The sequence below is a fragment of the Malaclemys terrapin genome, chromosome 9, assembly GCF_027887155.1.
Source record: "Malaclemys terrapin pileata isolate rMalTer1 chromosome 9, rMalTer1.hap1, whole genome shotgun sequence".
NCBI classification, from domain to species: domain Eukaryota; kingdom Metazoa; phylum Chordata; order Testudines; family Emydidae; genus Malaclemys; species Malaclemys terrapin.
The window spans coordinates 38,225,827-38,253,259 of record NC_071513.1 but is presented as its reverse complement, the minus strand read 5'-3'; the positions used below and the strand labels follow the sequence as shown (position 1 = coordinate 38,253,259).

The following is a 27,433-nucleotide window of genomic DNA, read 5'->3' as shown; positions in this document are numbered from 1 at the left end:
GGGTGTGGGGTGCAGCAGGGGGCTCAGGGCAGGGGGCTGGGGTGTGGGGTGCAGCAGGGGGCTCAGGGCAGGGGGCTGGGGTGTGGGGTGAAGCAGGGGGCTCAGGGCAGGGGGCTGGGGTGCAAAAGGGGTGTGGGATGCAGCAGGGGGCTCAGGGCAGGGGGTTGGGGTGCAAAAGGGGTGTGGGATGCAGCAGGGAGCTCAGGGCAGGGGGTTGGGGTGCAAAAGGGGTGTGGGATGCAGCAGGGGGCTCAGGGCAGGGGGTTGGGGTGTGGGGTGCAGCAGGGAGCTCAGGGCAGGGAGTTGGGGTGCAGAAGGGGTGTTGGATGCAGCAGGGAGTTGGGGGGCGGGGTGCAGGAAGGCTTCGGGCTCTGGGGTGACAGCGGTGCACACCGGGTCCAGGGCCAGGGCAGGCTGCCGGCCCCGGCCCCACTCCGGGAAGTAGCTGGAACCATGTCCCTGCGGCCCCTGGGGGAGGGGGACACAGGGCTACGCACACTTCTTGCCGCTCCTCCGGGTACCTCCCCCGAAACTCCCATTGGCCGCGGTTCCCCATTCCCGGCCAATGGGAACTGCGGGGGGAGGGTGGGGGGCAGCGTGCCTGGAAGCCAGGGCAACACACAGACGGAGCCCTCTGCTTTTCCCTCCTCCCTCCCCCCCCGGCCGCAGGGACGTGATGCCAGCCGGCATGGGGCTCGAGGGGGGCAATCCTGCGGGTGTAGTTTGCCCACCCCTGGCCTAGAGGTAGGCCAGCGGGAGTGGGGTCGGGTTGCTCGGTGGGCCACAGGAAATAGCCCCGCGGGCTGCATGTTTGAGACACCTGGTCTAGACAAGGGTTAGGCAACCTGTGGCACGTGTGCCAAAGGCGGCACGCAAGCTGATTTAGGGGCACTCACACTGCACGGGTCCCGGCCACCGGTCCGGGGGGCTCTGCATTTTAATTTAATTTTAAATGAAGCTTCTTAAACATTTTAAAAACCGTATTTACTTTACATACAACAATAGTTTAGTTATATATTATAGACTTATAGAAAGTGACCTTCTAAAAGGTTAAAATGTATTACTGGCACGTGAAACCTTAAGTTAGAGTGAATAAATGAAGATTCGGCACACCACTTCTGAAAGGTTGCCGACCCTTGGTCTAAACACTACTTACGCTAATGTGGGATTCTCCCTTTGGTGTAGATAATCCACCTCCCCAAAAGGCAGTAGAATTCTTCCATTGACCTTGTGCTGTTTACACGGGGACCTAGGCCAGCTTAACTATGCTGTTCAGGGGTGTGGATTTTTCACATCCCTGAGAGATATAGTTATTCCAACCTAATTTTCTAGTGTAGACCAGGCCTAAGTGCTTTACTGGGTTGAGGTCTGTCCTGCCCTCCCAAAACCTGTGGCTTGATATTGCCATCTAGCTGGGTTTGACTGAACACTCTCATGTGAGCAGGGGTTTTTAAATGGGAGGGAGAAAGCCCTCTTCTCTGAATCCTGTGATAGAGTAGCGGAAGACCTAGTTATGCGCTCTAAGCCAGTGTTTCTCAAGCTATCTGATGTGGGGGACCAGCAATTTTTTTTCCCCAGTGTGCCAGGGACCGGTGCCATAGCCTATTTGACGCTCTTATGAGGAAACTCGCTGTGGACAGGCAGCCGATGACTAGCAGACTTGCACCGGTCCGCGGACCACCACTTTGAGAAGCACTGCTCTAAGCCATATGCATTTATGTGGTTACAGCCTGCATCAAAATTTTGATCTGGATATTACATGACTGAAGTATCCCTACACATCCTGCTCCTTCTAAAACTGCTCATTCTGGTGTCTGGGATGCTGCTTCTCTACATCCTTTTCTGCTGATGGCATTTCACATATACTTAGAGAACTAACACGCTGAGGGAGGGCTGTATTTGGATCTGGTGTAAGAGAAGTACAGCTCCATTGGAGTCACTACTTACCTCAGGTCTGACTTTGGTCCTGAATCCCTACTAACACTGTTGTGGTGGCTATTTTTAGAAGTGGGAGTACTCTAGACCAAGCATAGGACAGCATTAGTAGTATTTATGTTGATATTATGCTAGCATTCCTGGGCTTGTGGAGCTGCAGGCTGCTTCCACCGTCATCTGCGTGTTTCAGAACATGGTTGGGCAAGTATTGTGGCTACTCTAACTTTCTCCTGACGCCTGTCTCCTCTGGCATTCACAGCTTCCAAAAACTAGGCACCTGTGTGCGTGTGTTGCTGCTTCCAATTATAAAAAGGTGGGTACACACTGTATAGTAACACATACCTGAGGCCCCATCTACTTTGCAGCTAAATGGACCTATGTTCTGTTGCAAGGCCCCTGGATTCTGTGACTTGCTGATGCAGCATGCTGGAAATTTTGCGGTGGCTTTGTTTGGGGATCTGAATCAAGTATGAAAATGAATAACAGAACCAGTTAGTGCTCCTTGTGTTACTGATTTCGATATTCTCTTCCATTTATTCTATGTTCTCTTCTTGGTATCAGTTTTCAGTGTGCCACAGAGTTTTGTATTGACAACACGACTGCTTCAGAGGAGATCATAAGGGGAAAGTTGGAGGCTTTGGCAGCTGGGTGGGGAATAATTGGGCTTTTGGCTGCTGATGAGACACATGGTCCATCTGGGAAGGTACCACTCAACATGAGTGTGGGTGGCAGAATCTGGCTCTCTGTTACATGCCTACAGACACAATTTTGGCGCAGTTTTGAGAGTTCTCTTCGTTTCCAGTAATAACACTGAAAGATCAAAAATCTGAATCAGATACACTGGTTTTAGAGTACTGTGACTCCTTTCACTACAATGGAATAACTTGTGATTTGCGTGTGGTTAAATTAAATCAGAATCAGGCCCCAAGTATCTGGAATATAAACCCAGTCATCAGTTTAGTGGGAGCTCTCCTGAACCAGTAAACAATTCAGGATTGGTGATCTAGACAAGAAGCTAAGTTTTACATAAGTGTTCTAGAGCTATAAGCAGTCTGCCTTACTATTTCCATTTCTGGCAGCTGCGCAAACAATTCCTCTTCATCAGGCAGGGAATATGACTCTAGTGGCCTAGCTAAACATGGATGGAGAAACCAAATACTAGGTGATCAAGGAGTCTGTTCTCTTAGTCAAAAGGGCTTTGGAACATGTCCTGCCCTAGGGCAGGCTGGGGTGGCCAAACTGGACAGTCTCTACGGTTTTTTATTTAAAAAAACAACGGGGGGAAAAGTTAACTAAGAAACCACACAAACTTTCACATACATCACTAAGGAATTTTCCTTTGCAGGTGACTTTTAACAGATGGAAAAATCACCAGCATGTTCCAATCTGGAGGTCTATTTCCTGCACATACAGGAAAATGGGCTCAATTATCTACAAGCTCTAACTTCTATTACCTTGGATTGATGGTTTGGCCATTGCAACAAAGCCTGTTGCCAACTCTGTCCAACTCTGTCCACATATCTATTCAGGGGATACCATCATAGGACCTAATCACATCAGCCACACTATAAGAGGCTTGTTCACCTGCACATCTACCAATGTGATTTATGCCATCATGTGCCAGCAATGCCCCTCTGCCATGTACATTGGCCAAACCAGACAGTCTCTACGTAAAAGAATAAATGGACACAAATCAGACGTCAAGAATTATAATGTTCAAAAACCAGTTGGAGAACACTTCAATCTCCCTGGTCACTCGATTACAGACCTAAAAGTCGCAATATTACAACAAAAAAACCTTCAAAAACAGACTCCAACGAGAGACTGCTGAATTGGAATTAATTTGCAAATTGGACGCCATTAAATTAGGCTTGAATAAAGACTGGGTGTGGATGGGCCATTACACAAAGTAAAACTATTTCCCCATGCTTATTCTCCTCCTTTCCCCCCCCACCCCCCCCAAAGCCTCATATCGCCTTGTCAATTGCTGGAAATGGGCCATTTTCATTACCACTACTGACAGTTCTTTTTCTCTCCTGCTGATAGAAGCTCACCTTAACTGATCACTCTCCTTATAGTGTGTATGGTAACACTCATTGTTTCATGTTCTGTGTGTGTGTGTGTGTGTATATATATATATATATATATATATAATCTTCCTACTGTATTTTCCACTACATAGCCCACGAAAGCTTATGCTCAAATAAATTTGTTAGTCTCTAAGGTGCCCCAAGTACTCCTGTTCTTTTTGCGGAACACCTGTTGGCACTCTTAGCAGTCAGAAGGCATGGGCTGATTGGCCATTCTGGGTGGGGAAGGGCTTTGCATCCCTGTGCTGGTAGGGAGCTGACCTCCATGCTGGTTGTGAATATGTTAGCATGATTGGGTGTATTGGGTAAAGACACAGGATCCACCCTAAAGGGTCCATTGGCTGGGAACTTGCTGCTGAGGGACAAAGACCCTCTACTCCATGTCACAGGTAGGCGTAGTGACTTTGGTGGGCTAAGGACCCAGTAGCCTGCCTATAACTTTGGGGGAAATTTCATCACTCTCTTACAGTGCCTGTGCAAGATAGCTTCATAAAGCCCAGTTGCTCTAGCTTTAGCTAGTATTCAGGAGTGCCGTCACATAGGCCAAATACACTCTGGGAGGCATGGGGTGTGCAAAGTGCAGCCCTCCTGTGTCTATGGGGGAAGCGGCACTCAGGAGGGGATTAATCCCTGAATGACATGCATGCAGTGCAATGATACCACTGTGTCCCACCCCCTCCCTACTTGGGAGTTTTGTTTGTGTGGAGAAAGGGGGGTGGGAGGTCACCTTTTAGTTCTGGTGGGGCTATGTAGGAAGGTTGCTGCTGAGGGGTGCTGAATCAGAACATTTGCTAGTTATCCTGGCCCTGCCCTGCCTTGTATTCTTGCTCCTCAGCTGATGCGAGGGATTCAGGTCCATGATATTATTAAACTCCTCCTGGTTTTTGTTTTTGTTTTGTTTGTTCAAATGAAATGTGTGACCTGGACTACTTGACAGTGTCCCTTTAATTGTGTGGCTTTGGACCCTGCAGTCAAGAGGTGCTGAGCATGCACCTCTCCGCCAGAAGGCAATGCCTTTCCCCCTTTCCTTTCTTTGGAAATCATGTAGATGCCCCATAGTGAAGTATCACCTCTAAAATGCAGATCCTAAGGTCAAGGGTAGCAGCATGTGGTCAGAAATAATATCCTGAGCTCTACTGCTTAGCGTATTTTAGAAGTCGGAAGCATGCCCAGTCCCTCTTTACCTCATGATCTTAATTATTGATTATAAATTCATCATTTGAAAAGATTACTTTAATTGCTGTAATATGCACCCAATTTGGAGTTCATTACCACACTGAATTGTTTTCCTTTTCCTCCTAATTGATACCAAATGGAACATACAGGAACACACACACTAACGTTTCTTTGCCTTTCTCGACTGAATTTACCTACTGCAATTTAATCATTTGTTTATTTCTGGAGATGCAGGGCTTTGCAATGAGTTTACTCAACATATTTATTTATCAATTCTTTAATCAATTGAACTTTCACATAGCAGGTTTGTTTGGGAAAACAAGGTTTTGAAGAAACTGATTCCTTTTACACCTAACTGCTATTGCAGCTTTGGTATAACAATGTGCTGTAGAATGCCTAATTCACCATTGCATCACTCCAGTTTTATTCCAGGGTATTGGCCCAAACCTCTAATGAAGGTGCATATCCGCTACATTGATGTTTCAACTCAGTATATGAAGCATTCCTGGAAATCACAATTTCCACTGGTGGTGTAAACTTCTAATAGAGGTTTACTTTGTGTGGAAATTGTGATTTCCACCAATGAATCCTATACTGAGTTTGAAATATCAGGGTAGCTACTGGTGCAAAAAGCCCAGCAGAGAAAAGGCCTAAGTCAAACAATGGCAGGTTACAACGCTAGTGGCAGAATGTTCTTTTTTATTTTATTTTATTTTTATTTTGAAACTTCTTAACATGCATTCCTCCCAGCCTCTCAGCAAAGCGGGAAATTCTTGGTGTGGAATATTTTCTGACATTGCAAGGCAGTGTGGTGCTCTGTTCCATAAATGGTAGCATGGACCAGATGTTCATAGAGTAATTGAAAATTCCATTTTATCAGAATAGCATTTGCTGTCAAAAAGTTTTATCTTTACTTCAACAAAGAGGTTGATTAGATCCCTAAGGACCTGAATTAGCATCTTTGAGGCTAGATATACTGTTTTGCAATTCATGTAGTTATTTCTCCCTTGGTTTTGCTCATTCAGAGACTTTTTTTTTTTAATGCCTTCGTCCTCTTGCAAACATATTAGTTGCAAAAGTTTAGTGCACTCTCTCTCTCTCTCTCTCTCTCTCTCTTTTTCTCTCTCTCGGAGTGTGTGTGTGTAGATATATAGAGAAATATTTAGACCTCTTCAGTTACTTTTTCTCACCTTGTTATGAGCCAGAAGCATACATGTATTTTAAAAACGTAAGCCATAGAAACACTTGCTTATCTAGAAACAAAAGTGTAACTGACTACTTCAAATATTTATTTATTAGCTGCAACAGAGACTTCAAACTTATCTGAATTCCCAGTTGTGGTCAATATTTTTAACATCTGTTGTAAGAAACAGTGTCTTGCGCAAAAAAGCAATGATTCATTGTTTATTCTAATATTTTTCTCCTCAGATTCTATTTTTATTATAATCACACACAAATCATAAAGTTTGTGGTAGAAATAACTATAGCAATAATAGAAAAGCTTTAAAAATCAAGGTGAAGGGGTTTTGATAAACTGCTTTGTGTCACTCGTGTATGTTCAGAGAATTGATTCTAAAAGCACCACTTTTTATTTTACTAGTAACAAATCAGCAGCAAAGATTGGCAGAAAATATCATCTTTAAGGGCCTGATCCTGCAGACATGCGTGCGTGGGTAGTTAATTGGGCCTGGTTTTCATTTACGCTGGGAGCGTCAAGGGATCTTTGAGTGGAAATGAATTACATTTTTATTCCTAATTTAAGGCCCCCTTACAATGCTCTGGCAGTGGAAAAGGGGCCTTAGTGTAGATAACTCACATGCATAAGTGTTTGCAGGATTAGATCCTATTCTGTTCTATACAGGGTCTTACACTGTGCTCATTTCCATAGATATCTCAGAGCACCTTCCAGTAGTGCATTAAACAATTTGATTAACATTTATAATTGGAAATATATATATATATATAGCTGACATAACTTGTTGATTTTGGTCCGTGTTTCAAACAGACATTTTATACCAGGGAGTCCTTTTTGTACTGCAAAACGCCAGTTAATGTAGTCTGTTTTTGTACCCATATGAAGATTGCAGTGATATAGTCTAGGACAGGGGTCGGCAACGTTTGGCACACGGCTCGCCAGGGTAAGCACCCGGGCGGTTTGTTTACCTGCAGTGTCCACAGGTTCGGCCGATCGCGGCTCCCACTGTCTGCGGTTCGCCGCTTCAGGCCAATGGGGGCGGCAGGAAGTGGCGCGGGCTGAGGGATGTGCTGGTCACCGCTTCCCGCTGCATGCCAAAGGTTGCTGACCCCTGGTCTAGGACTTTGGATGTAGAGGCACTGCTGCATTTAAAAACCAAAAAAACCCCAAAACTGTTTAAAAAAAACAAACAAACTATATTCATATATGCTCTGTAAGAAATTAAATCTAAGACTCCTGGTTCAGTGACAGTATATTCCTTAAGATGGATAACAGCTGGAAGATCTCTTTACCGTGCAGTATCAATTATTATAGTGGTTCTGATTTATGTATCATTACCTTGATCATTTAGTAAAAGAGCTTAAATACAAGCTCAGTGGTATAGCTATAGTGCATTCTGGCTAGCTTGGAAGGGGGCAGTCCACCTTATGAATGAATTATGAAACCCAGGAAGAAGGGATTGTGGAACATGGTCACACTGAGTTTTAGAATAAGAAGGGGAGTTGGTTGTTGGTTTTGCCCCTTTTAAATGATAGCCTGTTGAGTATCCAAAAGTATAATGTTAGTGAAAGCCTTCAGTATGCCTCACTGGAGAAATGCTGAAAGGGGCTAGCGTGTGTTGTGAATGGCTGATGTGACGAGGCTATTTTTGTACTTAGTGGAAAATTATGTGTACGTTTCTCCCAACTGCCTACTCTCCTTTTGTGAAAAAGACTAATGTTGCTTCCACATCCTGCAGGCTTCAGATACAGGGAGCCAAACTGGAAACTCAGATTGTTAAAGGACTGCAACTCGCTTGATCATCTGAAAAGCTAGAGCTGGACAGCAGGGTCAGGTCACCCCCAGTTGTTGGACTGTAAAGTATTTAACTTCTGCTGCAACAGGCCAGGGTGGCAGTCATTTGGGGTGGCATTTATTTAATGTGCCAGTGATCTGTGCATGAGACGCATGGGGCAGTATCTGAGGTCTACCAGCAGTTGATCTCAAAGGTAGTGGAGGAATTAGTAGACACTAGAGAATCCTGAGGGCAGTAGAGTTGTTTGCAGGCATTAATGGATCCTCTGTGTTACTTCTTTCTTAGCTTTGTAGATTCAGTAGCTTTTAAATTTCCACATGTACAGTTTGATAAAACCCTGCACTGGAACATGGTGTGAGGTGAAAAAAAGGAGATACTGAAATATCTATAGAAAAATAGAAAAACAAATCAGATTTTAAAGCAACAGAGTAAACAATAAACAGGTTTGTATCCCCCTTTCTTTGCATAACAAGTTCATATCTTATATCCTGGGCTTTCTGGAAGGCTTTCCTCAGTTTTCAACCTTATCGTATTAAAGATCACTCTTGGAATATCTCTTTCATTAAAATTAATCAATCCAAGGTCATAGAAGTTAGATCTTGTAGATAATTGAGCCCATTTTCCTGTATGTGCAGGAAATAGACCTCCAGATTGGAACATACTGGTGATTTTTCCATCTGTTAAAGGTCACCTGCAAAGGAAAATTCCTTAGTGATGTATGTGAAAGTTTGTGTGGTTTCTTAGTTAACCTTTTTCCCCCTGTTGTTTTTTTAAATAAAAATGTAGGTCTTGTCCAACTTATTTTTTAGAATGATTCTCTGGAGAGCTCTGAATTGGAGAGAGAAAGGGAGCAAAACTTAAATGAGAGGGGTAGTGATTTTTATTCAAATGGTTTAAACCCATTAGTTTTGTGTTTGTTTTTGTTAATATCTATTTAACTCAAGTTCCTAGTACACAGTTTGAAAAAAAGATCTCTTTGTTACAGTCCAGTTTACCTTTTCTCTGGGTCCTCCAAGTCATCCTTTTGCAAAAATCATGAAGATAAGACTTGGTATTTCTGATATTTCTAAGATAAACAAACAACTCATGGCTTCGTTTTCCATCATAAACAAGCCAAATAGTGGACATACCCATTTTTTTCCCTTTCCCAGTCACCTCTAAAGAAAATATTAACTCATTCAATCTATCACAACAATGAAGTGTGGTAATGGTTAAAGTAATCTGTTTCATATTTAGCAGTAGGGTAGGTGTATGAATAAAAACTAACCTTCTGCTAACACAGCAAGTGAGCAGTTCCTGATCTTAGACTGTAATCAATCTACATAACTAATGAGTTTGAAAACAGACTGAACTGCTGGGGCTGGCACCAGGAAACTTGCATTACAAACCAACCATCTCTTATTAACCTTTTGTGTTTCCTTCATGACACTAATTAGAACCAAATAAAAACTACCACGTGTGGATCGCTATGTTAAAATACAATTTTCAAAGGAAATATGATCAACTCCAGAGCTCCCAATTGCCAGGCCTTTCCCTTTAATTATGATTGAGGATGGCTGTGCTGCTGTTTAACGGAGGCTCATATGATTAATGCTGTAATGTTACTGTAATTAAAATGGGAGAGAAAAAATGTCATTGGAACCTGTATAATTTACAGATGTCTCTGCATTCCAGTGGTGCGGCAGCACAAAGTGTTGCATTTGAGGGATTGTAAAATTTATTCTAATTAAAATTGCCAGATTGACTAAACAACAGGTGACTTACGGAACCCGGGTGGCATGCTCTTTGGGTGAGAAATCACTCTGAAATCAGTGAACTTTACAAAGCTGTTTGTTATGCTACTAAATAAGAAAATGTGTACTTACCATGGCAACCTGCATCAATTTTGCTGCTGCAGTAAAATACAGGGCCCTTTATTAAAGGAATAGTCACTATAGATGGTGGAACTGAGCTGCAGCCTCTCCTGATTTTCAGTACATGATATCACAGTGCTGGTAGTTAAAGACCAGAGTTCTGTTCACAATCCAGTCACTATCAAGTTAAACCACTTTCTGGCTTATGTAATATTGCACTGTGGTGGGGTGAAACTCCATCATGGGCTGGAAAAGGGTTAAGAGTCTATTAATTATGGCATAGGTGCAATAGATGTACCTAATTAATTGCTTCTCAGGCAGAGGGGTTGGAGTGGGAGGCATAAGGTGATAACTTAATGGACACTTGGGCCCTATAAAAGGAGAGAGAATTCATTTTGAAGGGAGGAACCACAGGGAGCAGTGAAACACTGTGAAGTGGCCTGAGCCAGCAGCTGCAAGAGAGCAGAGACCTCAGAGAGGCTCATTCTGAGGGGCCAGTGCTCAAGGCTGTAGCTGGGGGAGAAGATTCTGGATAGCTGAAGGAGGAGCTCAGAGAAGGGTAGATTTGTTGAGAGACTCTGATTACTAGTTTGAGCTATTAGATGCCTCTCAGCAGGAGTACTGAATTATGTGTAGAGGTAGATGACCTGCAGGTGGTGCTATGGATGCAGATTTTTGCAGCATCACGTCTTGAAGCACGATGGTGAGTGTGCCCCATAACATGTACCCACAAAGTCTGCTGATAATGTTGATGCAACTCTGTACAGACATCTCGATATGAGAATAACATCACTTTCTGCAGTGTTCCATCTGTGAGTTACATCACACTCCACTAAGGAGCGCCGAATGTTCTCTTGGTTATATACATAGAAAACTTTGTCACCTTCACTATGGGTCTGTGTAGAGATCAGGCCATAGATATTTAATACAAATAAGTATCTTTATGTGCGCAGTTGGGGAAGAATGCCCTACATCACCCTTACCCCGGATCAGGTCTCCAAAGACTTATGGCTTTGACCAAAAACACTTTCAACTGTCAGCCACCATAGTCCCGTAATCACAAGAGCTAACATACTGTCCACACTGACAATAGAAAGTTGGATGCCCAATAGCTAAATGCTGTCTGATCACAACAGCCATCAGCAGTTGAAGTGACACCATGGCCAGTAACAGCCTTTCATTCCATTAAACAAGGCTTTATTTTTGTCATGGTCACTTGGGTGTAAATCAGATGTTTGGTTTTATTCCCCGTGGCAAAATTGGTACAGTAAGCAAGTGTAGCAGAGAAAAGTCACGGACTCTGCCTGGTTCAGGGTTCTTTAAAGTAAAATATTTCCATTATAAACAAAGTTGTAGAGAAGAACAAATGCACCTTCATTGGATAAACAAACAAGAATCTGCAATATTCTGAAATAATATATGTCAAAAATGTTGCAATTTACAATGGGGTTACTGCTGAAGGGAACTGTACCCCTGAGCTTGTTCTTAAACTTAGAGCCCTGCATGGATACAAAATTTGTATCCACATCCGCGCTGCAAAAATGATCCGTGGATATAAAGTGGGTATCTGTGGATTTGCAGGACTCTACTTAAGCTGTTTTACTAAATGATCTATGTAACAATATAAACATCAGAACTGCTGTAATTGACACTACACAGTAAAGAGAATGTCCAGCTTTTATCCATCTTAAAGGATATGCTGCCACTCAAGTGAGAGTCTTAGATTTATTTCTTATACAGCATATATGAATATAAGACAGATGATTTTAAACAGGCCACAGAATTATGAAAAACTTGTGAAGCCCTTAGTCACTGGGTATTCAGGCAATTCTCTCATTGAATTCAGTGGGAGAAGTTTACTTGAGTAAAGGCTCCAGGATCTGGAGTTCTTAAGTCAGTGGATGAGACACTGTCTGGGAATCAGAAGATCTGGATTCTATGTGTGATTCAGTCACTGATTTGCTGTGTCATACTGGGCAATTCATTTCACTGCTCAGTGCCTCTGTTTCCGTTCCCACCATTTGTCTGTTTAGATTATGAATAGGGACTCTCTCTCATTAGATATTGGTACAGTGGGTAGCATAAGGGGCCCCTGATTTTGGGTTAGGGCTTGGAAGGCCATACTACAAATAAGTGCTATAGGACGTGGTAGTTTCTGTACCTTTTCCTCCTCTTAAGCCTAAGCATCTCCCTGTTGTTATTTTTAGGGGGAACAGCCTCTGTGCATTTTTCCTTACCTGTTTTTTACCTTCTGCCTTTATACAGTAGCAGTTGTGGCTTGCAGAATGACTGAATTGCTTAACTAGCTTCTTAAGATAATGCCATGTTTTGGTGTCTCAGCCTCAGCTATAGAAGGCTGTAAGTTACAGACAATAACACCAGGTGACTTGGATTTACCACTCTGCTACTTCACCTTTAGTCTGGTGTAAATACACTGAATGCATAAAGCTGAAATGACATAGTGATGTATCAAGCTCTAGGTCTATGCCGAATAACTAACAAAATATGGAAATTGTGAAGTGTGTGGTTTTGCATTTTGTGCAAGTGGAGCGATATTATGAAAAATCTCTCCCTGCATGTGTGAATTCCCATTGGAAAAGGGGAGAAGTGAATGAAAAAAATGACAAAAATAATCTCTTCAATTTAAACAGTAGGAGACGAAAATTGCTTGGATACGCTGTAACACAGAAAAAATTGTTCTACCTGCCTTGTTTGGCGCTCTTTGCCTTATATGAGCATAACTCATGCTTGGCTCTGGATCATTTTGCTAGGCCATCCAAGTGCACAATCTATCTGGCACTCTGCTGTTTCCTATTCTAAAATCTTGGTCTCAAATCATCTTGTGATAATTTGTCTTGTGAGGTTTCAAAATTCAGATCTGACTAAGGAAAGAGGCTACAGATTTCCCTGTAATGCAGTTGGGGGTGCAGTTCCCAACGTGTGCTGGGGATGAGTGTTATGGGCCGACAGTCTGAGTGTTAAGATGGAAGGTATAGAGAATGAGATCCATGGTCTGATTCTGCCAGGTGCTGAGCATCCTCAGCTCCCAGTTAATGGGAGTTGAGGGTGCTCAGCACCTTGCAAGATGGGTGCCTAAGTGTGGCTTAGATGTTTTTAGTTGTAAATTAAAAGGAAACGTTGTTTCACTTGCAATTAAGTGACCTATCACAGAGCAATAAAAGATCTAGGCTGTGAGTTTTTTGAGGAGTTTAAGGGAATTAGATGCCCTAATCCCATTGAAATATGAGAGGTAGGTACTTACTCTGGTTCCTTTGAATATTCCAGTCTCATTGAAGAGCCTGTAGATGTCTGTCAAAATGCACCATGCTGCGTGCTTCCCATGTTGATTGGAGCACATAATGTTACTGTATTGCATGCATTATATGATGGGTAGCAACTCATGCCTTAAAATTCCACTCTACCCTTTTTTCCTGTTTTAATGATCTGCTTGGATTTCACTCTTTTGACGTGTATGGATACAAGGGAGTGAACACACCCTGTGCGAGTGGACTGCCCTCACTGCTCACACACCTCTCTCTTCCCTCCAATTAGCTGCTTTAATACTTAAACCAATTCTGATCCAGGGGAGGAGTCCTGTGATTTGTTATAGAAAAGAAATATCTTTATCAATTCAAATCAGCTGCTTCTGTGTCAGAGGATACAGCTCTGTGAGAAGCTATAAAAGAGGCATCTCATGTTTGGAAGAGGAGAATTTGGCTAGAAGACTGAAGCTGAAACCTAATACAACACTAAATCAGACAAGGCCAGGGAGCCACATGCACTACTGTGAGTGCTAGGTAAATTACTGAACTGTATAAATAGCTTTGTATAAATAGCTATAGTATTGGACACGATATATGTATTGGACTTTCAGTTATTTGCTATTTTTCTCTGTTTGTCTGCTGAGTTATTTGTGTCACTGACAGTTCTGCTCACCAGAATACTTCACTTGAATCACAGCGTGGGTCTTGATGCTTCATTCTGCTTAGCTTTTTTGGTTTCCTTAAACTAAGCTCCTCAGAAACCATCTTAAGGGGACTTAAGGGTGTACAGACTCTACCTTGCAACTCCCTCAAGTTTGGTTTTCATGTTCTGCATTGTTCTGACGTGTGCTTCTTCTGAAATGATTCTCTGTTTAATTTTGGTCCTGCAGACTTATTGATTTATAGACCTTATTTACTTTGCAATAGAGCTTGTCTCTGTGGAATTCTATGAACCACATGTTAACCCAGCAGTCTGAACTATTCAACACAAATTGAATTTGTCTGTCTTGTTTCAAAGTTTTGTTGCCCTCCAGTGTTGCTGTTAACACATGTAACCATGCCCATATCAAACTCATTTATGTGCAAGGGAAACACAAATGGCCCTGGTACCAGCCTTTTGTTGTAGCTCATTTGTGACATCATTCCGCCTTGAGCTATTTCATTTCATGGACACTGTTTCTTGTCTCATAAGAAATGTTTAACTCATGTCATCAACTCTCTCCCTTCAGCACACTATTGTGCTTTGGTAAGCCATTCTGTCTAGTGGTGGAAAGCGGTATCAAATGCTTTCTTGAAATCTAGTGGAAATCCTGCCTTATTTCACCCTCCCTCTCTGTCTTTTTAATTGGGAATATATTTATTTATGCAGGTATTTATAAACAACAGTCATCACTGTAGCATCTGGGAACTTCACATTAATTAAAAATATTCAATTAAAATGAAAAATTCTACCTGTACAGGGTAGTCAAATGACCTCTGCTACTTCAGTCCAAACTCTCTGCTCACTGCTTTGTAGATCTCTCTACATTATGATTAGAAAACTTGTTCAGAAGCCTTGCTGAATAGATGTGCCTTGCACTGGTCCCTGAAGGCTGCAATACTCTAACTCAGGCAAACAATCAGAAAATGAAAGTTTCATAAGTGAAAGTCCCCTACTGAAAACAACCTGGAACCATTCCTAGACCATTCTACTCCAGGAACTGACAGTAGCAGAAGCTTCTGGGTATGATTACAGTTGGTGGCTTTGCTCTATAAAACACTATATGGTTTGTCTTGTAGCTGCTTTACTTAGAACCTAATTGAAAGCCCACTGAAATCAAAGGCGGTGTTTCCATTGACATAATTGGGTTTATATCGGGCCCTTAGAAGCCACTAGTACATTTCTCCCAATGTACCATCTCAATATTGCTATCAGTTGGAGGACCCCAGCTGACAGTCTTCGATTTGAATTAGGAGGCTTGGAAGCAGGACATTCTCAGTGGAGATACTTTGATTCTGGAGTTCATTTCCCTCATTAGTGCAACACAGACCAAGTCTCCCAGTGCTTGTACAGGGAGAAGATATTAGACAGCTCTTTAATCTAGCAGACAAAGACAATAACGCGTTATAGTGGCTGCAGGTTTAACTCGGGAAAAATTCCAAATGTAAATAAGACCCAAGTTTTTAACAGTGAGGATAATTAGCTACTGAAGCAGATTCCTGAGGGGTGTGATAAATTCTCCATCACTTAGAGACTTTAAATCAAGTTTGGATGTATTTCTAAAAAATATGCCTAGTTCCACCATAAATTATTGGGCTCTCTGAGTGTGGTTCAATGGCCTGTGTTATGCTGCGGATCAGGCTAGGTGATCATATTGATCCCTTCTGGGCTTACATACCATCAGTCTCTAAAATGGTTGATTGTTCAGGATATTGTGTAAGGTAGAGTAGCTTGTAAAGGAAGAATGTAGCTCAGGCAGTGTTAATCGCCATGGTGGGACTCATACAGGATGAGCAATTTTTCCAGTAAGTCTGTCCAAGACCACCTAGGAATGCACTCCCCCATTAAAATCTGCTCTTCCTTTCTGAACTCACCAAGGCTGTCTCTCACTGAATTGTGCATGCCTGAATGTTTAGCAATCTTCTCCATAATTAGTGTTTCCAGTCCCCCTCACCCACAACCGAGGAGGGCATTTTTAAAGGCCTCTAATTTCCTGGAGCTTCCCTTTTTTATCTTTATTTCAAAATGGCAAGTAAATGAGCAACCCTCTAGTTTGTTGTTCCTACCCCTGCACTCAGGGAGCTACCAGACATTGTTGCCAAAGGCTTTCCTATTTGCTATGCTCCTGCCTTCAGAATTCTGGGGTGTAATTCGTCTGGGCCTGGTGCTTTGTCAACTTTCAACAGTTCTAATTGCTTAATTATCTGTGCTGATGCAGTTGTTAAGCCTGTTATAACTTTGCCCCTCCAAACATGGGAAATGTATCTCTGTCTCTAATGTTGCTACTTTTGTGACTACTGAGGATAAGGATGAGAAGGTGCTGTATGCTTTTAGTCCTTCTGCAATATTATTAACCTCATTTGTTGTAACTTTTCAGCTCCCGTCTCCAGGTCCTTGTTGCCTTTGTGCCTTTATGTATCTGTATTTAAAGAACTTACTGCTTCCAGTCCTTTGTTCTTTCATTTTATTTGCCCCTCCAGCCTTCATTATCATTTTTTATTAATTTAATTGCCTGCACTTCTTTTTATCACCCTCTTCCTTTTCATTTTAGGTGCCCAACTGGCTGCTACCACTCTCCACAATCACTCAAAGCCTCATTCATCCACCCAGGTCTCTTGCATTCCTAGTGCATTTCTTACTAAATGACACACAAAACATTAGTGCATTAGCATCCCGATTCCAAGAACAGTCTCCATCCTCTCTTCTCTCGTCCTCCCTTGTGGCTCATCCAATTTAATTAATTATACTTAGTATATTACACATCCTGTCAAAATTTTTCCTTTCCAAGGTTTAATGGTTTTTTAATTCTAATGTATGCTGCATGTGTAAGTGTTTTTGAAATGAAGAGAGTGCACAGTGGCAGAGACAGCCTTACATCTGTGCGCCACAGACAGGGAGGAGGCATGAGGTAGGTTCCCTGCAGAGATTCTCAAGCAGAATTTCCACAGGACCATGTTTGCTGCCTTGGAAGTGGCAGCCCTATCACTGAACACAAAGGGAAAATCAGGCTGGCGTCGTACAGAGGAACATATGCAAACTTAAAATATTCGCCAGCAGTAACAGTAAACTCCTTCCCTGCGAGGATTGTATTCCTGCCTCTCCTGGAGTGTGGTAGATAGCATTAAAATGCCTGCTGATTCACTGGGAGCCTTGCCTGCATGGGGAATGCAGGATAAGGGGCTGTGGTGAGCTTGAATATAATGAAGCTTACTCTCCTCCTTTAACCAAGTGTATTTGAAACTCCCAAATTACACCAGTTTACTGCAGTGCTGTTTCATTCCCTTACAGCAGTGCTGCAATTTGGATAGGATGGAAGCCAGCCTAAATAACTAGCAGTGTTTAGGACTTACATTAGGACTCTGGCTGGCTGGTCTTCAGACTCCGGTGGTGTTTAAAAGGTTTGGTCAGAAAGGTGACTCAGTCTGAATAATGTTGTGGGGTTCCATATTTATTAACTGTATGATTCCAGATCAAATCTGCTCAGTGCAAAAGATGTTTTTCTAGCTGTCAGTGTTGCATATTGCGTGGAATCTGAAAGTTGAGCTGGGTTCTGTCCACCTCTTACACCTTCACCAGAAATAACAATGCTGTCCTTGGAACTTAGCTAGTGTTTCTGTGAAAGATGTACAAGGCCAAATAGACTCCATCTTGCCTACCCATAGCTGGATTGGTGCTACATGGTTAACGTTATCAGAAATAGCTTGAAGTCACACTGAGAGGTGAGATGTTGAGTGAGAAGATCACCTTGCTGACCATAAGCCACTTTAATCCTGCATGTTGGAGGTCATTAGCATCTACCCTCTATTCTCCCAATTGCTATTGAAATTGAAGGAAGGCACTTGTGTGGCAGATCTGTGCTGTGCTGACTGAGCAGGCAAGAGCTTGTGTGCTAAGAGAGGAGGATTAGAACTAGGTATGGGGGGGAACCAGCAGAGATCTAGATTCCAGACAGTCTTCTCTCCTTATTTAGGCTGGTCTGACTCTACCCTGGAGTTGGCATCCATTACAAATGTTTTTGGACCTCAGTAGTTGAAAAGAGATGGAATTGGGGATTGGTTAGTTTTTGTTCCGATAAAGGAGGAAAAACGAAAAATTGAACTTTGAGGGCCAGACTCTCAACTAGTGTCAATTGGTGTAGTTCCGTTGACTTCAGTAGGGCTATGTCAGTTGACACCAGCTGAGGATCTAGTCAGAGAAATAAGCAAGACTTAGTAGAGTGTGGGACCAGGAAGACTTGAATCTGCAATACCCCCTTACCGCTGTTGGAATCAAAGGTCAGCACATATATTGTTTTCTTCTTCATGGATTTAAAAAAGTAGCACCACCCTAGGTCTGATGTCAGTCCAGTAGTGCTGTGCATTTCTGACATCAGAATGATATTATATAGTTTCCAAGTGACAGGTTCCTTGTGAGAAACTTTCACCATCTGTGTGTTGGGGAACTACAAAAGCCACCATGGAGCCAACTGTTTTCCTCAGAATATTTACACAAATTATGAAAATGTGATTGTTTTTCATTTCTTTTGTTCAGTCGTTTTGCCATACCTCTCTGGTTTTCAGCATGAAACCGATTAGTTAATGTAGCCCTTCTGAATCTATGATCAGTCAGAGAGGGACTGCACCAAGACTACTGGGAGCTGAGCTTGCAACATATCTCATCGGTAAAGTAATTTCCCCTGGATTTGTATTAAGGTCTCAGGTTTGACCTATGACGACATACTGGCTTTATCGTATATATATATATATATATATATATATATATATAATATGATACGATGGCATGCTATTAATTTACGAGGATAAACTCAATTGCTAGAACTAACCATCTGCTGAATTTAATGGGCCACTTCCCTGTCCTTTCGGTTTCCCTTGCACTGCTCTGGAGACAGAATACGTCTGCACTGAAAAAAACTCCAAACCTATGGCAAGTCTGGGATTCCTCTCCCTGGACTTCAGAGCCCGAGCCAGCCCAAGTCAGAATGTCTACAGGGCTATTTTCAGTGCTGTAGTGTGAACCTGAGCCTGTAGACCTGGGCTCTGAGACTTACTGTCGTGTGTGTGTGTGATGGTGATGATGGTGGTTTTTTTATTTTTTATTTTTATTTTTTGCAATGTAGATATACTCAAAGAAGGCCGTAAAGCCAGCCTAACCAGCCAGCTGAGGATTTTCCCTAGGGAGACACAGAGCTTGCATACCCTATTTTTATCCCCCAGAGTAAAAGATGAGGCTGGGAAAAGAGGGCATGCCAGAATGCCCTTGTGCTCTGCTGATTCCCAATGCCAGAATGGACCCAGGGGCCTGTTGGAAGCTGGCACAGTTTAGAGCAGTTTATGTCAAACTGGCCCCAGGATCAGGAAGCTGCAGATTTTTTTTGCCACCTTTGGGGTTACGGGATGCAGCTGAGAATCAGGGAAAATGTATTTACACTCAATATTCCCCTTCTTCAGAACGAGGAAGCCACTAGTGTGAAAAATAGAGAATGTATTAGGCACAGAACAAAGGGGTTAAAGCAAAAGAATAGGAAAGGAATAGCACAAAACCAACACAGTCACCTTCTCTGGAGTAATGTGGGGCTAGCATAATGGCGGGGAAAAGCAGGGCCCAACAGTTTCGGTAACAGAGGATTCCCCCAGTACTACTCAATAGTGGGAAATGCCCCATTGTGCTGGGAACCCTGCCAGCTTTCTCTGGAGTTCAGAGCTGTGTGTTTCTAACAAGTACAAAGAGCTTCTCATAATGTTTTGCCTCGTGGGTATGTATATGATTAATTCCAAGCAAGCATTACTGGTGCACTAATAGTTCTGGAGGTCCTAAAACTGAAAAAGGAAACACATTTGGCTCATACTTCATACACAATCACTTACACTTAAGCTATTGATAGCTGATTGGGATCTGTAGACTGTTGGGCTGGTGCCACTGGGTTTCTAAGCATATTCAGTGGCTGGAACAGACAGCGAGGCTGTAGGTTTTGGCAAGCTGTGGGTCTCATTAGTCAGGCTGACAGTATCTGACACTAGAGATTCCCATCCACTAGGGTGAAGCTCACTTCCCTAGGCTTTGGCTGACGTCCCAACAATATTTACATGAAGGACAACAGAGGACCAGTGTTAGATAAAGGCTATAAGTTTCCAGTAGGCAGGCCATTGCATGTTCTATTGAATACTTTTTTGATTATTTGGATAATAATGAAGTTTAATGATGTCCTTGAAAAATGTGAGGAACAGTTGTTATTTTATGCAAAGCTATGTTTCATCTTTGGTGTAGGAGTAATTTATTTGTATTTTGGATCACCAAAGGGCCCCACTCAGGATCAGGGCCTCCTTGGGCTAGGTGCTGGGCATACACAGTCCCTGCCGCAAAGAGCTTATCGTCTAAAAAGTTCCGGCTAAGCACATAGCTTGTTAATTCCAGGATTTTGTTCTGATTATATGAACTCTTCCGAGCTGCCCTCCCACTAGCACTTTCAAGTTCAATCCTTCCTTCTTCAGGACTAGCTTCATTCCCAGCAGGTCACAAGGATTGGACTGGGATGAAAAATATGCCAGTATTACCCTAAACTTCACTCACAATTTAAGCTCCACCTACTCATGGTATCAGAATAAAGTGCTGTTTACAGTAGGTTGCTTACATGCTTTCATTGAGAGTTCACAATATAGATATTCTAGTTATCACCATTAGTCTTCTGGGGTAATTCTCCATTAAGATGAAGAGGGGCTGTTCACACCTCTCAGAGCTATTGATGCAAGGAGTCTGCAGACTCAGAAACCCTGGCATCAGCGTAGACCCAATTCACATGCTGCAGGTTACTTTTGCACCTATAAGGGCTAGAGACATCATTTGTATTTTTTAAAATGGAGTCCCAATGGTCCCCACTACAAAAAGGTACCATCTTGCTGAGCTGGGATGGGCCAGCCCAATTCAGTCCCCTAGAGAGGGTGCAGCTGGCTTTGTTAAACAACATACTACATTCCCCTCCAACTTCTCCACCATCCAAACCATCTAACTTCACTCCACATTGGCAATTCACTCCCAGATTCACTCCCAGTGTTCTTATATCAGCCCAAAATAGCTGACCCCTTCCTTTCACATAAATGAATCTTTCTCTGCTGAAGTCAAAGGCTGGCTGGAAGGGCCCAGGGGCTGAAAAGTCCAACAGGAGCTAGACTGCTAGAGTCTGTCTTGCCTCCTGAGACTCAAGCTCTACTTCCAAAGTGGAGAACACTAAGTGGGCCAAGTGTCCTGGGTAGTGGGGGTGGGCGGGGGGACTTTTGATTTGTCCAAGGATCTGGGGATGCGCATAGTAGCAAACATGCTTGAGACTCCCTCCCTGCCTTTGAAGCTGTCTATCCCTACTTTTCCTATCACTCTTGAAAGCATAAAGTGTTTAAATGATGTTTACAATGAGATTGTAGAAACTTGAACCTTACATTTCTATAGCAGCTTCTATCCTAAAGGAACTTGAAGCATCGTACACACTTTACACATACAAGAACAGTTACACCACCACTTAAATGCAGCCACATCTGGGGTAGGTCACAACACCTGTTTAATAGTGAACAACAGCATATGTAATTAAATTCCATGGCTCAGTTAGGGCAGCAGAATGTAATGACCCAAAGTGGAATTTGGCCTGGATTCCAGTCCACTGTACAAAGAGCCATGGATCTTAACGGACCTCATCTGGGCATGAGGTCCTAGGTTTTGCCTCTCATCTGAAATTAAGCACTTTCATTACAATAACAGTAACAGCATCTTCTGAGCCAGCTTCACAAGAAGGGGGTATGAGGATGAATGTTTTTTTCACTTTCATTAGGATAAGGATAAGATAAAACTAAGATGAAATATTCTGAGGACCTTGCCATTTGTTGGTCAGATCAAATCAACTTGGCATATCTTCTTATCTTTCCCAGCTATAATTTCTGGTTTTTTTTTGGATTTTTACCAGAATATGGTGGTAATTTGATTCATTGCTGTAGTTTCAGTTTGGACACGGGGTTTGCATTGAGTTACATGACACAGAATACTTGAATTTGGCTGCTTAAGATTTGACAATAGGATAGAAAAGTCACCTTTGGATTAATTTGCTTTGTCTGCTAAAGTCCCATTAAACTGAAGACAGCTGTTGTCAAAGGCATAAAGGGAGACAAAGTTTTGCTCCCAATTGTGGGAAATGTGTTTAAACAGGCTAGAAATGTTTCCTGCTCTGCAGGGTATAATACACTTAAATGGTTACATTAACATGAAAATATATAACAAAGAGTGTATTTAGGACAATCCCTTTGTATCCTGTGCTAATGAATTTGAATTTCAGTAATGAAGTCAAAGGGTTGTATTCTTCTTTTGATGCATGCAGTATAGTAACTCCCATTAGCATTAATGGGTGCTGCACAGATGAATCATAGGATCATAATAGTTAAAGATGGAAAAGACCTATCAGATTATTGAGTTTATTCTTCTCTTAGGGACAAATCCTTCTCATTGCGCTCTTGTAAGCAGCCCTATTGGCTCAGTTCTATGGAGATGAGTCCCATATAAAATATCGCAGTAGATATGTAGGGAGCAGAATTTCAGGGGTGATTCTCCCCATGCAAGAGGCCAGCGCAAGCTCTATGGATCACTCATGTTTTAAAAATAAATAAATAAATAAAAGGCTGGGGAAGGGGGTCTTAATTGGGGTTTAAATGGTGTACTGTGCTGGTCCTATGCACAGGAGTGAATTTCACCTCATGACTAAGGCATGATTTGATCCACAGTCCCCAGATAAGGGGGAACAGCCAGCATTAATCCTATACTACACTAAAAGTGTGTCCAGAATTCAACATTCCTTTGGGTGATCTACTTCCTTCCCACAACATCCCAGTTTCCAGAAAGCTTCTTAAATTGTCAAAAAAACCTGTTTTTATGGCAGAACTTGTTCCTTCCCCCTGCACTAAATCTATTCGTATCCACCTAATTTACAGTTTAAAAGGTACCGTAGTTGTAACTGGGTGTGTGTTTTCATTCTCTATACAAGTACAGTTAATCAGAAGAAAAGGAAATTATTAATGGTAACATAGGTCAGGGAAAAAATAAGGATATTGGGCCAGATCCCCAGGTGGTATAAATTGGCATAGCTTCATTGCACTTCATTGGAGCTATGCTGATTTACATCTGCCAGGCTCATTATGCCTAGTCTGTTGAACACTGCAAAAATTCTTTACAGAAGCTGCATGTGAACCTTGGTCTCTATCAAAAATTGAATAATAAATTAGCCTAGTTCAGATCCCTTGTTTCATTAAAATCATTCCTTGTGAGCGATTGCTTTGTCCAAACATTGTTGACCTCCTGTATTGGAATGGGCAACACGGGGTTAAAAGCATAAACATTTTCAACTCATAAACCCCAAACAGGGAAGTTTAAAAAAAATCCTCATTGCAGTAAAAAGCATTTGTCACTGTCCTCAACTATTAGTAGCCTCTAAACATTTTACAAGAGAAGCCGTGGCAGGATTACATTTCTGCCTGGATTGGAGGTTTCTTATTAGTAAAGGCAGAGGGCTCTGTAAAAGCCCATAGGTCAAAAATATAATACAGTATTCCCCGGCTCTTGTTTCCTGACATCAAGCCATTAGGGTAGATAAGGGAGAGGTGCAGAGTCTTAATTTATAAGCAAATGATGATCTGTGGTTGGGGACTGTTTGCAATTGCTAGAGCTTATTATTTTATCTGGAACTTAATACAGTGGATCACTGTTCGCTAACCAATACCAACAAATCCCTCATCCCCAACCCTTCTGCAAAAATAGACCAAGGGTCAGAGCCTCAGCTGGTGTAGGTTAATGTAGCTCCTTGAAGACAGTAGAATTGTATCTAGCCTGGAATCTGAGTTAAGGGAGGATGGGGTTGCATAATATAATATCCTTATGGGGCTGGGATATTGCTCTATTAAAAATTTTATGGGAGTCCTGGGCAGTAGGGGCCATTGTGTCTGTATCATCCCTGCAGGGTTGACATTGTACAGGACCCGTTCCCATATCTGTCCTGGGAATCCTCCCCCAGGATGGGCATTGCTGCTAGGAGGGAAAAACTGCTGTTATCACAGATAAGCAAATGCTGCATTTTTTGAAGTGAAGGCTGCTGTGTGAACAACAAGGAGTCTGGTGGCACCTTAAAGACTAACAGATTTATTTGGGCATAAGCTTTCGTGAGTAAAAACCTCACTTCTTCGGATGCATAGAGTGAAAGTTACAGATGCAGGCATTATATACTGACACATGGAGAGCAGGGAGTTACTTCACAAGTGGAGAACCAGTGTTGACAGGGCCAATTCAATCAGGGTGGATGTAGTCCACTCCCAATAATAGATGAGGAGGTGTCAATTCCAGGAGAGGAAAAGCTGCTTCTGTAGTGAGCCAGCCACTCCCAGTCCCTATTCAAGCCCAGATTAATGGTGTTGAATTTGCAAATGAATTTTAGTTCTGCTGTTTCTCTTTGAAGTCTGTTTCTGAAGTTTTTTTGTTCAATGATAGTGACTTTTAAATCTGTAATAGAATGACCAGGGAGATTGAAGTGTTCACTTACTGGCTTGTGTATGTTACCATTCCTGATGTCTGATTTGTGTCCATTTATTCTTTTGCGGAGGGACTGTCTGGTTTGGCCAATGTACATGGCAGAGGGGCATTGCTGGCACATGATGGCATATATGACATTAGTGGATGTGCAGGTGAATGAGCCCCTGATGGTGTGGCTGATGTGGTTGGGTCCTCTGATGGTGTCGCCAGAGTAGATATGGGGACAGAGTAGGCAACGAGGTTTGCTACAGGGATAGGTTCCTGGGTTGGTGTTTCTGTGGTGTGGTGTGTAGTTGCTGGTGAGTATTTGCTTCAGGTTGGGGGGTTGTCTGTAAGCGAGGACTGGCCTGCCTCCCAAGGTCTGTGAGAGTGAGGGATCATTTTCCAGGATAGGTTGTAGATCGTGGATAATGCGCTGGAGAGGTTTTAGCTGGGGGCTGTATGTGATGGCCAGTGGTGTTCTGTTATTGTCCTTGTTGGGCCTGTCCTGTAGTAGGTGATTTCTGGGTACTCATCTTGCTCTGTCAATCTGTTTCCTCACTTCCCCAGGTAGGTATTGTAGTTTTACGAATGCTTGATAAAGATCTCGTAGGTGTTTGTCTCTGTCTGAGGGGTTGGAGCAAATTCGATTGTATCTTAGGGCTTGGCTGTAGACAATGGATCGTGTGATGTGTCTTGGATGGAAGCTGGAGGCATGTAGGTAGTAACTCCCTGCTCTCCATGTGTCAGTATATAATGCCTGCATCTGTAACTTTCACTCTATGCATCCGAAGAAGTGAGGTTTTTACTCACGAAAGCTTATGCCCAAATAAATCTGTTAGTCTTTAAGGTGCCACCAGACTCCTTGTTGTTTTTGTAGATACAGACTAACACGGCTACCCCCTGATACTTGGCTGCTGTGTGGTTTGTTCTGTTTTGTAATAAGAGCAACTCCTGAGTTAACTTTAAATTAGTTTCCTGCACTATAGCACTTATTTCTTGATTTTAAAGCAAAACATTTGGGGGTGAATTTTGTGCCATGAAAGTGAGGGACAGACGTCTCTCAGTGAAGTTGGTACTGGTACCGGGGTATATTTTTAGCAGCTGGCCTCCCTTTTGCGCACATAGCACTAGATCACCACTTTCCATTCCCCCCTGATTAGGGGCAGCCCACAGGTGCACTGTCCCAGGAGGAAGCAAATTGGGAATCAGAGGTTCCACCCACTCACCTCTGCAGGATGGGAAGTAGCAGCTGGATGGCAGCTACTCCCCTGTCATCCCCGCCAGCCAGGGCAATGTCTGCAGCTTGTAGGTTGGAGTGGGTAGGCTGGCTCACAACTGAGCCCATAGTTTGCACATTGCAAAAGTTGGGCGTGTATTTTTGCACCTTTTTCATGTGTGACCTCAAGTGGGAGGGAGAAGAGGAAGGAAGAGTGTGTTTTAAAAGGACAGGTCCAGGATAGCTCTTCACCCACACTTTCCAATTTCTGCAATTGCCTGATGCAAAGGATTGTATTTGGGGACAGGGGCTGGCCTTCTGCATAAAAATAGCCAGGCTCTGCGCGACATAGAGGACTCTGTAAATTTCCTGCTTGGTCAGAACCCTGTATTTACACTGAGAGAATGGATAATGCCTTGTATTGAGTATGTTTTAATGAAAATAAAGATGTCAGATGGAAAAGAATCTTAAAGAAAAGTGTAAAATACTGCAGTTGTCCATGAAAGATGGCTAACCACAAGTAAACATCAATGGCAGTGTTTGATCCCTTCATGTTTACTATTTATTCATATTTATTATTCATAAATTCCAGCACAAATGTTAGGCCTGCACCCCAGTGACACATTTGCATTTTACTTTAAGTTTGATTTCTCTCCCTCCTCCTCCCCCCTCTGGTTTTTCAAACAGGGATTTAATGATTTACCATCCCAGATAGTTTCTCTTGCGTGTGCTCTCTAGCTCTTCTCAGCTCTCCCCTTCTTGTTTCAGGAAAAGATTTTTAACATGGAAAAGTGATATTTGAATAGATTCCCCTAAGGCAATCAATTTACTTTTAATTTGTCTGGAACTAAGCTTTTCTTTGTTGCAATGAGAAAGGATTGAAACTGCTGTAAAATGTATTAGCTTCCAGGAAGATTTTGAAATGAATTTTTTAATGATCGTGCTGTTTGCTGTACCCAGCAGCAGTGTCATCATGATTACAGTATAACCATACGGTTGCTGAAAAAACACTGAAACATCAAGATAATGCCATACTTTCATATGAGGGTACTTATGGTAATGGGTAGCGAAAATTAGATATACTAATAAATATTAACACTTATATGGCCCCTTGCACAGACTTCCCTATGAACCATCTTCATGTGGCTCAAAAACATGATCAATGGTATGGAAAAAGCAGCCACCACTCTGTTTATTTCATATTTTAGACAAATAACCAGAGCTCAACTCAAAAAGAAGCTGTGTGCTTCCTGTGTTGCAAAATGTTTGGAGAATTTCTGGAGTTCCCTTCTTCCAGATCTCTGTCTCTCACACATGCATGTGTGCTTACGCACAATATCCCTTCTCACCTTTCAGTATGCAGCCACAATCATTCAAAACATCTCAGTTAGGATATTAGCATCTTCATTTCCCCTGCCTACTACTTGCTTGACTTGGCTCTAATCAGTCCATAGCAAGCTGCTTTAATTCTTAGCTGGATCCTGAGACACCAGGAATCATTTGCAGCCTGTACTTCATCCAGGCATTCCCTTTGTAGACACCTGCACAATCCAAATGGCATCAGGTGCTTCAGTGAAGTCTAGCACTTTGTCACGTACTTTTCCTCCATCACACAGGCCAGAATACACATGCTGAAGCCCCAGTCAGTCTTGGAGTGTCCTTTTAACCTTTTCTTTCTTA

The 27,433-nt window shown here is 42.5% G+C and overlaps 1 protein-coding gene across 4 annotated transcripts in view; it reads left to right on the top strand.

The window, feature by feature from the left end:
- Positions 1-27,433, top strand: part of PCDH19 (protocadherin 19) — a 116,958-nt gene that overhangs the window by 74,221 nt on the left and 15,304 nt on the right. The window contains exon 5 of one of the 4 annotated variants that reach the window (XM_054040594.1): positions 2,195-2,248. The exons of the other annotated variants lie outside the window; for them this stretch is intronic. Coding sequence (XP_053896569.1) covers positions 2,195-2,208 — 14 coding nt within the window. The 3' untranslated portion in view covers positions 2,209-2,248. The remainder of the gene's footprint in view (positions 1-2,194; positions 2,249-27,433) is intronic. 4 annotated transcript variants of the gene reach the window in all.